At 42.6% G+C, this 14,488-nt stretch overlaps 3 protein-coding genes across 10 annotated transcripts in view; 2 read left to right on the forward strand and 1 right to left on the reverse strand.

Moving 5' to 3' along the window:
- The first annotated feature begins 460 nt into the window (after positions 1 to 460).
- On the forward strand, positions 461 to 5,735 carry mastl (microtubule associated serine/threonine kinase-like). The gene is made up of 12 exons (XM_047023903.1): positions 461 to 845; positions 989 to 1,126; positions 1,237 to 1,376; positions 1,466 to 1,554; positions 1,658 to 1,764; positions 1,868 to 2,027; positions 2,338 to 2,504; positions 2,710 to 3,873; positions 4,087 to 4,228; positions 4,431 to 4,544; positions 4,630 to 4,731; positions 4,884 to 5,735. Exons 1-12 carry the CDS (start codon positions 669 to 671, stop codon positions 5,039 to 5,041), a joined length of 2,658 nt encoding a protein of 885 aa, XP_046879859.1. The 5' UTR covers positions 461 to 668; the 3' UTR covers positions 5,042 to 5,735.
- A 606-nt stretch (positions 5,736 to 6,341) lies between these two features.
- Positions 6,342 to 12,116, reverse strand: acbd5a (acyl-CoA binding domain containing 5a). Of its 2 annotated transcripts, none has more exons than XM_047023904.1 (13): positions 12,015 to 12,116; positions 11,568 to 11,697; positions 11,084 to 11,204; positions 10,390 to 10,462; positions 10,048 to 10,165; positions 9,328 to 9,555; positions 9,011 to 9,220; positions 8,403 to 8,497; positions 8,059 to 8,296; positions 7,670 to 7,869; positions 7,429 to 7,488; positions 7,100 to 7,209; positions 6,342 to 6,983 (listed from the first exon to the last, which is right to left on the reverse strand). In XM_047023904.1, the coding sequence occupies exons 2-13, from the start codon at positions 11,656 to 11,658 to the stop codon at positions 6,971 to 6,973; spliced, it is 1,557 nt and encodes a 518-aa protein (XP_046879860.1). In that variant the 5' UTR covers positions 11,659 to 11,697; positions 12,015 to 12,116; the 3' UTR covers positions 6,342 to 6,970. The 2 variants fall into 2 exon arrangements, with proteins under 2 accessions (XP_046879860.1, XP_046879861.1); XM_047023905.1 differs by having other exon boundaries at positions 12,003 to 12,105.
- Positions 12,117 to 12,656: 540 nt separating this feature from the next.
- Positions 12,657 to 14,488, forward strand: part of abi1a (abl-interactor 1a) — a 32,493-nt gene continuing 30,661 nt past the window's right edge. For 3 of the 7 annotated variants that reach the window (XM_047024244.1, XM_047024242.1, XM_047024245.1), the window contains exon 1: positions 12,657 to 12,894. In XM_047024244.1, coding sequence (XP_046880200.1) covers positions 12,778 to 12,894 — 117 coding nt within the window. In that variant the 5' untranslated portion in view covers positions 12,657 to 12,777. The remainder of the gene's footprint in view (positions 12,895 to 14,488) is intronic. The other 4 variants (XM_047024241.1, XM_047024247.1, XM_047024243.1 and 1 more) reach the window with 3 other exon arrangements.

Raw genomic sequence — 14,488 nt, forward strand, 5'->3', positions numbered from 1 at the left:
GAATTAACCGTATTTACAATATATTAACCTACCTAGTGTAAGGCCAGTTTAGAATGAATTTTAAAAAAAGTGTAAATGATTTACAAATAACTCACACCATCTGAAATGTGTAAAAAGCTACTTAAAGTCAACCAACCACAGACAACCACAAATGTACAATAAAATAGTTCCGAAAACAACGTTTTTTCACACAATATACGATCAATGTAATGTTCAGGTTTTTGACATCATTGTTATTCAAAATCATATTTACCTAAAATTGGACTATTCGAATTAATAGGTGTATTCGACTTCATGCAGCACCGGCGGCGCCGACAGACGGCTGCCTTGAAGCTGAGAATGCCATTGGTGCTTCAAGTCAGACGGGCTGCAGGCGACGCCGGCGCTGCATGAAATCGAACGCACCTGTTGTTGCAAAACCAATCTCGTGACGAAACATATACGACGTAGGACCCCACAAACCGAAGGAGCGGATTTCAAATTTTCAAAACAAACCGTGCATTCGTGTAGTGCCAGTAAAGCATAGCGATTAGAGATACAACCACATAGTTTTTGTCTCACGTAAATGAATAGTTTTCTGTGGGTCGATTAAATATTATGCATACATGTATACTATAGACAGTCATATAATTTTTTAATCCACAACAGACAGAATTTTAACAAGCAGAATGGACTCCAGTGAAACACCTGGTGCTCCCGCTTCTTGCACAGATGGAACTTTGTTCGAAGTTCCAAAACCTCCGTCAATTGAAGACTTCGTTGTTTTGAAACCTATTAGCCGCGGTGCTTTTGGAAAGGTTTATCTCGCAAGAAAGAAATGCAATCCAAGATTATATGCAATTAAGGTAAACTACGTAATTCATCAAGTCATAGTGTTTGATTGCAACGAACGTTAGTGATGTCTGTAGCTCGCGCTAGCTAGCTGCATGGAGAGTGGTCTACCGTGGCAACTAAAATGCATTGAACTAAATGTTTTGTTTTCTTTCAGGTGATGAAGAAAGCAGACATGGTCGACAAAAATATGACTAATCAGATGAAAGCGGAGAGAAATGCATTGGCACTCAGCAAAAGTCCTTTTGTCGTTCACTTGTTCTACTCCCTTCAGACAGCGACCAAAGTGTATCTGGTGTGTGAATCCATGACAGCGAAACATTTCAGACTATAGGGCCGTGTAATCGTAATAAATAACAATATTATGACATTCGTTTTAACGCACCAATTCATATTCACCCACAGGTAATGGAATACCTCATTGGAGGCGATGTGAAATCTCTTCTCCATGTTTATGGATATTTTGATGAGGACATGTCTGTGAAATACGTCTCAGAGGTGGCGCTGGCTTTAGACTACCTTCACCGTCATGGAATAATCCACAGGTGCTGCAACGTTTCAATGCTATTGTGTGGAGACGTTCTCTGTGTTTCACATTGTTAATATCAATCTTGCAATCTGTTTACCCATCTAGGGATCTGAAGCCAGACAATATGCTTGTATCTAATGAAGGCCACATCAAACTAACAGATTTCGGCCTTTCCAAAGTCAAACTTGAAAGAGGTATTATAATTAAATGACCCCTAACCTGTCTCAAATTCACTAAAAGGTCAGTGTTGATTTTTTTCTCTGTGAAATGTTGTCTGTTATCTTATTATTTCCCCAGAAATAAACCTGGTTGATATCCTGACAACCCCTTCACTGATAAAGCAGAAGGAAGATTATTTCCGCACCCCTGGCCAAGTCTTATCTTTGATAAGCTCCCTTGGATTTGTGAGTAAACTTGCTTAAAGCCAGACGTGTATATCTGAGATATTTGATTCTTGCTGCCAGAGTAAGCCTCTTAATGACTTTTAGTGTATTTTGTTAATATCAGAATACACCTGTGGTGGAGGGCAAGCATTGCAGCAGTGAGTCGGTGTTCAGTCCCGTGTCCTGTGAGAAAATGGAACTTCGGAATAGCTCTTTTTGCTCGCCCATGATGAGGAAGAAGAAAGATCATTTATATTCCCCTGTAGGCCCCATGCGGAATTTAGGTAAGTCACTATCTTATGATCCCGACCAACGAGTCTACCTTGACAGAAACTAACCTTGTGGTTCAGGTTTTTATTTGTCAGAAAAGACGAGAGACTGGTTAGGTCCAAGTTACATTACTGAAAACATGTTTCCTGTAGACCGGATTATTGACATGGTGAAAAGCTTCTAGATCCTTTTGATAATTCATATCTAGTTTGTTGGTGTGTGGATTTCTTTCCCCATCCCCCTGTAGCATTTATAAAATACTATGACATCTCTCTGACCACTGTCCACTTGAACCGTTGTGTGTGTGTGTGTATTTGTATCCAGGGCACAACAGTGGTGTGTTCAGCCCGTCCGTCCTGTCCAGGAGCCTGACCCCCAGACTGCTGAAGAGCAGGAGGAGGTTTGAGAGCGCTGGCAGCAGCCAGTCATGCTTGTTCCCTTCCCCCACTGCTGAAGAGAATGGTGTCAGCCCTCTATGGGAATTTGAACAGGTTAGAGACTAATACAAGAGTAGAGAGATTACTTTATTGCCAATGTACACAAGGCAGCTGAGATTTGTCGGCCAATGGAGATTTGTCAATGCAAATGATTGGTCTTCTTAATAGCTGATACCGTCAGTAAATTTGATCCTCTCCTACTTAATTTATGCATAAATACATTACAGGTGATAAAAACAAATTGTGATTGGTTCTCTAGGAGAAGGAGAACCTCGCACATCTTTACAGTCAGAATGGGAACAGAGCAACTACCACCTCCTCAGGAGGAAAGGAGACCTCTGAAATGCGGCGTCTCTCTACCCTCGCATCGATGGACAGCCGTGACCTGAATGCCAAGACCGACAAAGGACGCTCGTTTTCCATCACCGGAGACCTGTCCAACAAAATCAAAACTGACACTATGGCGGGAAAGAAGCTGCAGTTCATCGATGCGAAGCCCCCTGCCCTTTCCCAGAAGACTGAACTCTATCAACCGACAAGTGCCAACGTATGTGGGGCTGACAGCCATTGTCTCGCAGGGAAACAACCAACGGGAAGTCTGTCTGTGAAAAGGGGTTTTGAGGAGGTTGAAAAAAGCCCAGAACAAATGGGGGCTCATGCGAAGAAGAAGGATGCAGAATACAAGAGGTGCTACGAGATCCTGGAGGAAGATTTGAAGTTCCGCACTGGTTTGACTGGCTTGTTTTCTACAGTTCAACTAAAAGAAGGAAGGTCCGGGAGTCAGGCATGTGGGATGGTTAAAGGACAGGCAGCCAAAAGTCCGAGCTCTGTTGTTGTGGAGAAAAACCTCCTTTGTGAGTTGGAGGAGCCTGGGGAAGATGAGGATACCAGGGAAGTGACCAACGCGAACGTCACAACCTCATTGGTTGACCATCAACAGCATAACTTGAGCCATGATTCTGATGGGTCTCATCATGAAATGTCTCTCATCAGCAGCTGCCCTGACACGCAGCAGCCTCGCCAGTGTGCCAAAGACCTGCGTTCAACATCATCTGAAGAACTAGAGAACAACATCGCAGCTCTGGCCCAAATGCCCGAGACGCCCATTCTCTCCAGAGTTGGAACGCCAAGACCCGGAGACTGTCTTTTCCAGACCGGACAATCCAAGCGCTCCTTCCTCGACCGAGTCGACCAGCTACCGGGCAGCGCGGCAAAGTCTTCCTCGTTCCTCAAGCCCAGGAATGTTGTTGCGTTCCGAAGCTACTGCAGCTCCATCAACCGGTCCAACGTTTCCTGGAACTCTCGTCTCAGCCTGGGGTCTGTGGAGGCCATGGATATGTCCACCTCGGCCTCCCACCACAGCTTTCCTGCCGCTGTAACACCAGTACAGAAGAGGCCCAGCTCCAATAGCTCCATCTACCAGGTACATGCTGGAAAACTGGCGGGATTGACCATTTCCTTGGTTGAGATTCCTAGATTCACTGTTTAAGTCGCTTTAGATCAAAATGTAAGACGTGTCAACCTCCATTACATGCCAAAGTAAAGTGAGTGAATGCACTCATTTCATGTTCACTAGCATCACTATTGATGCCACTGTACCTGATCCAGTAATGATTTGTATTTTTTGAATCCTCAGACCCCACAGGCGATGACGCCTTCCCACACTCCCTTCAGGACTCCTAAGAGTGTCAGGAGAGGCGTGGTACCTGCTGAAGGCGTACCAATTCTTGGAACTCCAGACTACCTGGCCCCAGAGTTGCTATTGGGAATACCGCATGGTAAGATCACCCATGATTGTGATGCTTGAGAGCCCCTTTCAAGTTAAATATGGCATTATGGAGAGTTTCACACTACATCATGAACTACGAATATGAATACATGAACTACATCCGATTTGACCCAGTTAGAATCTGTGACTGAGATGCATGTCGGTTATGGGACTGAATGGAGCCAGTGAGTAAGTGTTCATGTCCTCCTCAGACTTCATGGTGGACTGGTGGGCTCTGGGCGTGTGTCTGTTTGAGTTCCTCACCGGCGTTCCCCCCTTCAACGACGAAACACCTCAGCTGGTCTTCCAGAATATCCTCAACAGAGGTGTGCTTATGTCTGCGTCTCGTGATATATGAATTGAACTTTGGTTTGTCACGTCACACTTATTCAAACCCTTTGACCGTCTTAGACATCCCGTGGCCCGACGGAGAGGAGGAGCTGTCTCCCAATTCCAGGAACGCCATCGAGATTCTCTTGACCATGGACCAAAACAAACGTGCAGGCCTCAAAGGTGAGGCCCGGTGTTTCAGTATGAACTGTGCTATGATTCTGTGTCATTGTGAACTGTGCCCATACCAGGCACGGTTGTAAACAAATGGTTGTCACGCTCAGTTGACCTGAGATATGTTTTGAAATGGGCTTTGTTTTACGATTGTCCACCAGGACTGAAGGACCACGCTCTGTTTATGGGCTTGGACTGGGACAACCTCCAAGACCAGGCCATGCCCTTCATTCCCCAACCGGACAATGAAACGGACACGTCATACTTTGACGCAAGGAACAACGCACAGCACCTAGCCGTCTCTGGGTTCAGTTGGTAGGTTCAAACACACAAACCTTATCTTAATAGATGCAAGTCTTGAAAACTCATCCACTACCTATATTTTAGTGATTTGTTTTTATATTAAATAAATCATTATATATAAATATAATATATAATTATAATTTGTGTGTGTGAATTGTCCAATTGGTGTGCTGCCCATGCCTCACTGCTTTTATGCACTTTTGTCTGTGCCCAAATCAATGTGGTAACACTGCCGTTGTCTGGTTAAACTGTAGAAAATTCTGTTTGCGTGTGTGATTTTTTATGTTCTGTGATAAAAATCTACGAATAAAAAAGGGTTTTACATGTGTTATGGAAGAATTCATTACACATACTTGAGTTTTTGTGTTCTGGATGATGGAGCAGGTGAGGGCAGTATATAATGTTCATATGAGGATAGCAAAGCGGAGAGGTGGAAAACTATCAATTTACATTTGGTATATCTGGGCTGTTTAGCTGTAGGCCATCCTATTCAAACAATATAAACAACCTCTGATAAATGTCTATAATACATGGGAATTTACACCTGAAACCATTAATGAAAACTTTATTTGCGGCTTGAATTACATGCAAAGAGCTGTCCACCCATAGGCAAATAATTGTATAGCTTTGATTTGAGTAAAAAGGTGAATCTATTTAAACAAATGAAAGGCTCTGTAAAGATTCAGTGCTATTGCCGATGCAAACTTTGTTACATATCTTAATTTCCTTATTTAGTAATATACTACATTAATATAGGATAATGCAATAAAAATATTGCATTTTAGTTATAATTAACATCTCATTACTGTACAGATATAATTATTATACAATTAATAAAAAACACAAACAAGGAAGATATTATGATTTCAGTCAGACAAAATATGCAGATTCAGAGTCATTTTGCACAAACTGAATGACATTGCTACTTTTAAACATTAAAAAAATATATTTGAACAGATAAGAATACCAAATAATGGCAATAAGTGACAACAATCCAAATGGTAATTTTTCATCCTTTTGGTTGCATTGGATTTGTGTCTGTAAAGTAAAGTCTGGTGTTTTACTCGGATCTGAACCAAACTGCAACTCAAACCGACCTGTCCCTGAACCACATCCCACACAGACCTACCATCTGTTCTAGAGCAATCACTGTTCTGAAAAAGTATTACAAACTGTTAAAATTCCAAACTCCAGAATAAACATGTATCCAGATATGAAATATTGGTGAACCTTTTTTGACGTTTAGTTCAGTCGAACAGAAGAAAACAAACTAACCTTCTCAAACGTAATAAAAACTCGCCTTCAATGTCTTCATATCATTATCAAGTTTTTATATGACAACCAACTTTATCGAAAAATCAAAATGTTTTTTTAAGAATAAACTAACATCTCTCACACATTATACCATTACATTTCACTGTATACTACAGTTTGTACAATATCTCAGCAGCATTGCTAAAGCAAGTATATGGATATGGTTAGGGTTTCTCAGTTGCAAGCATTTGCAGGACATGGTAGGAAACTCCCTTCGGCCTCTTACAGTACAGATGCAGAGAGTTCCAGTGATGTCAGATCTTACCAACGGACATAAAAGACAAGGAGACGTGAATGACAGCAACAAATAAACACTGCCACATTCCAATGGACAAATCTCCCTTTCCGAAACATCCACCCACAAACCAAGAAATGACTAACGTGGTACGGTACTAGTATCGTCTCTAAAAGCCTGGATGATTATGTAAGATGCAATCCAATACATTCACATTTTTCTTTGATTTCACTTTCTAGTGCCAAAAGCATTCTCTCACTTACTCCTCCTAGTGCCATCTTCATAGTGCAAAAGCTGGAGTTACTGAGCTGAACGGTGGAGCGGAAGGGGGCTATCAAAGACACAGAGAGAGATCTCCTATCCCTCCGCCCTTGTCTGTTTCGGCCTGTAGACTTATCAGTTGATTCGTCTGTGGGTGATTTCAGAATGTTCAAAATGTTTGTTATTATATTGGTGACAACACTTTCATCATGTTGATATTTAATGTACTGTTAATGTTTTGTACTGTGTTATGGTAATCATTACCTCCTTCTACGTTGAAAGTATACACGTATAAGCCACTGCACCACAAATGGCCATAACACTGCGAAGGCCACTGTGCTTGGAGACACATCGAAAGGCCACCAGGAAGGTTTCTGAGAAACAAGAGATTTCATTAAAGAACCTGGCAATAGAGAATGATTAAGGGTTTTTAACTGCACAATGATATACTCCCAATCCTATGTGATTTAGCTCAAATCTACATGTATTTGAAACAAGACTTTGAAACAATACAGCTTGTTTTTATAAATGCATTGTAACAAAATAGATACTGTATCTTGTTTTGGTCAGATTAGTGTGCCATTCTCTAGTACCTTGCTGCTCTTTTTTGCTGGGGTTGATGTATAATTGGGAGATAAATCCAATGACCTTGCCTAGGGAACAGATCAAACTTTTATGAGATAAACCCAGATGAATTATGAGTGAACACTGCTTCAGTTATCAATAAAACAAATACATGTGGAAAACTCACACCAAACATACTTTACTGTGTTAACTAATGATTAATATAAAAAAAAACGATAAAAAAAGACTACATTTACCCAAAACACTGACCTGGGAGGCGGTGAGAGCCTCTAGAGTGTGCAGTCTCTCTAGAACACTCTGCATGTCCTCCTGAAGTCTGGCCAGAGCCACCACTATCTGCTCATTCAGGCTTACCCCAGGAGGCCCAGCGGCCCCCCAGCGGCCCCCGTCCCCTCCACTGCCCTGTGTGGGCCCCTGGGCCCCAGGACTTTGGCTTGACGACCTGGAACCTGATAAACCGAATGTAAGCAGAGATGTAAACACACGTTTAGAATAGGAAATCAATCTACACGAGCCATTCAAACCACAGATGAGATGCATGATACTCTATACACAAAACACTGGATCTCTGGAAAAAAACTTGAGACAGTAATAGTAGCAAGACACGGTGCACATTTTAGACAGCAGGCTTTCCTCACCCCTGCTTCTCCTGACTAGGGAGCCATCAGGCCTCTCTGTGCTTTGTCTCTGTCTCTGAGAAGCAGCTCCACCCGTCTGCGGTTCCTCTCCTCCACACTGCATGCCCTCTGGGAGGTCCTGCTCCTCCCCGGGGGCCCCAAGCCCTGCCTGGGGCTCCTCCTGAGAGGACAGAGGGCTGTGGCTCTCCCCCTCCCCCTCATCCAGATCCAGAGAGCAGTTCATCTGCTCGTCTGAGCCCTGGGAGCAAATCATTGGAAGAGCATACAGTTTAAATGCTACACACATACACAGTCACACGTCAGTTACAAACAGAGAAGTGTTCTCGTGTGTGTTTGTGTGTTACCTCTTCTAGACCAAACTGGTCCATTGAGTCACAGTACACCTCACTGTCGGAGTCACTCGCCAGGTGATGGGGACCAGACACATCTTCACATGGATCTACGGGCACGGACAGTGACACATACATCAATGCATTCAAAGGCTAAATGATCAAATACTAAATGTATCACTGAGACGACAAACGCACATTCACAAAACTTTTTCCTTTTCCATAGCCACTTTGACAAAAAGTGTACAGGATACTAAATGGACACAGTCTTTTCCGTAGGAAGAGAACCATTCAAGAGAGCCACGATTCATGAAACAAAACTTTGTGAACCAGTTTTGACGTATATTTCACCTTAAGTAACAGGATTCTATGGCCGTTCCAAGGGAAACGCTGAGTTGGCATGGCTCTGAGAATAAAGCTGAGCAGCTTATCGGATCACATGTCTAAGGATACCCGAGAACGCCAAGCCACTGTGGGCAAAGTCCTAATCTCCGCAGACTCCCTTCAGGATCCATTTTGAATCATGTACATGAACATGATTCAAAATGGTCATTTATCTCGGTAGGGGGATGAGGATCCAAGCAAAGGGCAAATACTGTTTCAGAAAAGTTGGTGTTCCTCACCTGTGTGGTGCCCGTTAACCTGCAGTTCAGGGAGCAGGGAGGCGCTGATGAGGCCCTCCTCAGAGTCGTCGCTGTTCAGCGCAGACTTGGAGGAGTGGGTGCCATTGGTCTGGTGGGCCAGTCCGTTCCCCACCTTACCGTTAGACCCAGGCACTCTGGGTTTCTTGGCAGAGCCCTTCTTCTTTAGCTGGCAGACTGCTGTTTTCTGGTCTGAAACACATTTTCCGGACATTTGAGGGTCACTTCCTTGCTTGTTTTCTATAATGCATTTACTAACACTGTGATGTTGGGGATGTTCATATGTGTGACTGTCATACCTTGTTTCGAATCCCTTATCTTAACGTCTTCCTCTTCATCCTCTTCATCGATATCATCTTCGTCTTCCTGTATTTCCTCTGCCTTTTGCTCAATCTCCAAGATGTTGTTATGGTTTGGAGGAGCTAGCCTGGCTGGTCGGGTCTCCAAAGTACCGTTCATCTCCATGGTTCTGATGATGCTCATTGTGACGCTCTTAGAGGGCTTGGAACCTAACGTCGTCCCAAATCCTGAGACGGAAACAAAACACACACTGTGAGGCCATCCTCAGCCATTAAATCCATACTTGAGTGATGGTAGTAGTTCATTTGAAAAGTGCCATGTATGAATATGCTATAGCACAATCCAACCGTGCTATTTAAGACATTAACTACATTAACATAAAGCGCATTTTTGTGAGGGTTTGGGATTTCACAACACATAAAGACAGGGTTTCAACTCTCTCTACAGCTGGATCAGGTGATACACCTAAATTCAAAGGGGGCAGGAGCTGTTATTTGTACTGAACTACAACACAAGACATTACTAGTAGATAATTACATTGAGGGTGACTACTACGCACTTGCCTTCAAGTTGTCTAGCAAACTTTGTCAAACGGGCTATGCATAAAACAGAGGTGAAATGGCAATAGAGGTCAATGAATTAGTCATGCTCGTTCAACATGTGAAAAATGTTGCACAGCTTGTGTCGGCAACGCAAACGAGGCAGGTTGGTGACTGTACCTGTGGTCAGGTCTGACACCTGACTGATCTTTTTCTTCTCGTCCACCAGCTCGTAGAACGGACCCATTACCTGCAGGAGCTGCTCCACCTCATCCGTGATGGGCATGCCCTCCAGAATCTGGGGACAGACACAAAGAACCCTGGAACTTTGCAAATACATTATCCTACTGCATCGGCTAATTGTCGATAATGACACAAACATGCGCAAGTATGGATATATACCGTGTGTATTAATTTACAGTGATGTACAGGGTGTGTCTGTGGGGGGGGGGGGGGGGGGGTAAGGTTAGGGGAGATGTGGCCTCTACCACTGTCATTCCTGGTTTGTGGTGGAATACTTACAAGTTTCATTTCACCAACATAACCTTTCATTGCTTCTTCCTTGCTCATCTCTTCAAGAGAATTCCATGCATCCCTACAGAGAGATAACAAGGGCTTATACACTGCAAGCAAGGTCAACCACTGTCGAAATATGAGATTATCTTGAAGCTTTTTGAAACACTATCTGTTTTTGCACTTTGGGTTTTTGTTTGGATACATACTAAACTATTCGACAGCAGCCATCGGCCCATTTTGATTTAGGTCACTGTTTAATTTGTTATCAACCCTATCCACTTGTGACCCAGATCCACATAGTTAAGAAGTGAGCGGCGACATTGCCATGTAGATTCAGAAAAGTAGTGATCCGCCTAATCTAAACCATCAACAGATAGCAGAGCTTTGATGCCATTCCTATCTATCCTCAGTCTATCAAGCTGTTCAGAGATCTACAATGGCTGTAGAACCAGAAGCAATGTCATCCACCCCCCTTAGTGGGCAAAAGGTGAAATGTCATATCTGTTCTCCCGAGCACAACAAGTCCAGAGATCAACTTCAAACACTGGCAGAAATGGAAGGATTGACCATTACATAGACAAAGGGTAAATCCTTCCACTTGTCCCAGATCGACCCCAGACTGAGACCTTGCAGGATTGGCATGCAATTACACTGTATAAACTGAACCAACAAAAGACAGTAGGAATATAGATTTCATTACCATTTAGCTTTGCCCACGGGGTCCCAGAACCCAGGACGGGGTATTTTGCAAGGTCCTATTGTGGCTTGTTTGTAATAACTATAAAATTTGAGCATCATGTCATTGGAGGGTTGAAAGGAACCTAAAAAGGAAACATGTTCAGATTTGATTATTCGACCTTGCTTTTTTCCATGACACGTGCATAGATTTTTTGTTTGAGAATGCAGTATGCTCTGTGCTTTGGTGGAGCAAATCTCCTTTTGCGAAACTAGCTTGTGTGGTAATTAGGTTAAGGCTTGTAAGCGTGTTGTAAGTGGCCAACCATGCTGTTCAGTAGATCACTAGTTTATATCTGCATTTGAATCGATTCTGGTGGACATTACAATTAATAAGTCAAGTGATACAGCTAGATAGCAACAATGTCCTCTGGGACTCGTTCTGTCAATACTATGAGCACTGCTTTAAGCACACATATATAAGCTATAATGTAGAAGACAAACATCACCGTTGGGGGGTAAACTTTGTATCACTTTGACAGCAGCGTCAAACCTCAGCTCGTGCAAAGGTCTGTCATCCTTTACACTGACACACTCCATTATGACACAGAATGTGAATTGTGATGGAGATCTTCAAACCTGGGGATTATATTTTCACGAAACCGTGGATTAAATGAATGTTACCACCTTGGTTCTACACAAAATAATTACGTATATCAAATAGGCAGACGATGAACGACTACAATATGACGTCTTGATAGTTTTCAACTGTGTTAAGTATAAACCGATAGGGGCATAAGCAACCAGATAAACATTGTGTCGTCTGAGATTAGATCACCATAGCTGTGTACATGTACTTAATTACACCCAACATTTAATATGCAGCTGGCAGTAGTTGTCAGCACAGCGAAAAAGTGTATAGTGTTGATCTGAGGATGACATACTTTGCAACTCACCATTTGATGATCTACCTGACGTGAGAAGCGACCTCTCTAACACTTGCCACCAGACGCCATAGTCTACATTGCAGAGGAGAAAGGCGAAATACATTATGGGAAATGTAGTTTTCCATTGTAAAAAAGGCGATCACTTTAGCAGCTTTTACCCTACGTGCAAAACAGAAGTTCCTACAAGATCCAAAATTCACCACGCATAGAGGGAGCTCATTGGAAATGTAGTTTGAATATCTTACAATCAGTTTGGGGATGAAGTGTAAACCTTTGATTTATTTTCTTAGCGTCCTAAAGCCGAGTCATTAAAACAAAACATGATAAAAGCTTGATATGAAAAAGCATTGTATTGTAACACAATTTGTACGAGTTAATTTATAGTATGTAGAAATATTTGTCAAAGCACAAGGCAACGATACAAAATAACACTACATCTCCCAGTGTGCGCCACTGTTACCAACGTATTGTTGTACGTATTTTTAGGTTGACTTGGTTTGTTATTTTTCAGATGACAAGGCATGGTTGGTGTGAGCGGAGCTTCACAACTGTCGTTTGTTACCAAGGTAGCACGAGAAACTCCGTGCACCGCGTGCCGGCGTGCCGGCAAGTGTATACAAAACCACTTGTCAATTCTGTTTGGGTGGGTGATAGGTTGCAACAATGTGAAAGCGAGGCAGGAATTCCACAATACCAGGCGAAGGAGTTTTCGGCGCTGAGCTGGTAGTCTCAATCAAAGGGAAGGCAAATAAGCAATGCCGAGAGATGTAAGATGGCAGAGCTACAAATGTTGTTAGAGGAAGAAATTCCAGCCGGCAAAAGAGCCCTTGTCGAGAGTTACCAGAATCTCACCAGAGTTGCAGACTACTGTGAAAACAATTATGTTCAGGTAAGTACTACAAAACATGAACAACGATAGCAATCTTAAAATCCTTTGTCGTTGATGGGAAGCAGCAGGCAGGAAATGTGGATAAGAACCTAAAGTCAATGATCCAAATTGATTGCCCGACAGTAATGGCGCGTTTAATCTCGACTTTTTCAGATCGTAATTTCTTTATTGTTATTAAATGAGCATGTTGGACGTATACAGCCTCCATTCATCGGACTTATGTTCACTGTTCTGATATAGTTCGTTTACACAGAGGGTTTGTCTGATGTAGTAGACAAAACTTCCCTGACTTGACGGCAATATGGTGAACTCTGAATCAAACATATAGAATAGCTATTAATCTCAAGTGATTTGTCTGAAAGTTAACGTTCCATTTGTTGTTTGTCGCTTCTAAGAGTTGCTTTGTAGCTACTGTGCTGCTCCAACTGTCAGTGTTAGGCACTAAGCTTTGATCTATCGGCATCAGCACTGTAATGTTCAATAGTTAGCAATTTTTCGTTAGTTCCAAATTTGGAAAGCAAGTTAAATCAAAATACGATTTCTGATTCCTTTGATAGTATTTTAAAACAGACTGCTAGGACTGTTGAAGAAGAACTAGACGTCAGACCATATGTATCGATTAGGGCAATATTTAGTGTTCCCATGTAGAATAGAATATTTCCATTGCAATTGTTGAACTTACATATAGGCCTATATATGAATCCATAACTCAATTACAAACTACTCACGAATATAGGCTATTGCATTTCACTCTTTGATGAGCTATTCTATTTCCAATATGAGCCTTGAAATCCGGTATAGCCTAGCATATGGATTAAATGAACATTATACCGGTCCCACTTTTCATGTCATTCGGTGGGATTCAAGTGCAACCTCTTTGGTTTGAGGAGCGCACCCTTGAAGAGCTAGCTAGCAGCAGATAGCCACCTCTCTCTGAGTGGAGTCCAGATGTTTGTTGAACATCAGAGGAATGTGTAAGCTACAGGCCAAGACCAGGAAACAGAGTTTGGGGAAGTAGAACAGGAAGAAGACATCATTTCAGCTAGAGAGGGTGTGTCTACACCAGCCATTCTCCCAAAGGTTCCCTGTAATTTTGTTCTTGGTATAACTTTGTGTCTTCCCGATTTAACTGCTAAGTGAACATAGTGGGCTGCATGTTGGTAAAACAAGCTCTCATCAGCCCTCACTTCATCTGTCAAAGGCACCACAATTTGTGTGTCAGTGTGTATACACACGCACACGCACACGCACACGCACACGCACACGCACACACACACACACACACACACACACACACACACTACATACAAATACACATACAGGTGAGCTATAGACCAAACCATGTGCCCTGCAACATGTCTCAGCTTGACTTTTTAGCAAGTGACTATTGCTCTTTTTCCTTCCTTATCCAGACTGTTGCCATGTCTGTACCCCACATATGCAACACACTGTTCAGTAGAACACGGTTCAAGTGGGTCTACAATGACGGTCACAGACTCCATTTGCGACTGACTACATAAGTTGGGCTGCACACTGTGTGTTAAAATAAGAGTGTGTGCAAGTGTAGGTTTCAGACAGAATGTGAAAGAGAGGG

This window comes from Hypomesus transpacificus, chromosome 8 (assembly GCF_021917145.1).
Source record: "Hypomesus transpacificus isolate Combined female chromosome 8, fHypTra1, whole genome shotgun sequence".
In the NCBI taxonomy this organism is placed as follows: Eukaryota; Metazoa; Chordata; class Actinopteri; order Osmeriformes; family Osmeridae; genus Hypomesus; species Hypomesus transpacificus.

What these genes read in the sequence shown, in the direction of transcription:
- acbd5a (XM_047023904.1), bottom strand. Translation starts at nt 11,658, where the DNA reads ATGGAGTGTGTCAGTGTAAAGGATGACAGACCTTTGCACGAGCTGAGG. An exon ending in ACAAAGTTTACCCCCCAACG is followed by an intron (nt 11,205 to 11,567) that starts GTGATGTTTGTC and finishes TTTCCTTTTTAG; the next exon opens with GTTCCTTTCAACCCTCCAAT. An exon ending in ATGTTGGTGAAATGAAACTT is followed by an intron (nt 10,166 to 10,389) that starts GTAAGTATTCCA and finishes GTCTGTCCCCAG; the next exon opens with ATTCTGGAGGGCATGCCCAT.
- mastl (XM_047023903.1), top strand. Translation starts at nt 669, where the DNA reads ATGGACTCCAGTGAAACACCTGGTGCTCCCGCTTCTTGCACAGATGGA. An exon ending in CAAGATTATATGCAATTAAG is followed by an intron (nt 846 to 988) that starts GTAAACTACGTA and finishes GTTTTCTTTCAG; the next exon opens with GTGATGAAGAAAGCAGACAT. An exon ending in CTCTATGGGAATTTGAACAG is followed by an intron (nt 2,505 to 2,709) that starts GTTAGAGACTAA and finishes TTGGTTCTCTAG; the next exon opens with GAGAAGGAGAACCTCGCACA.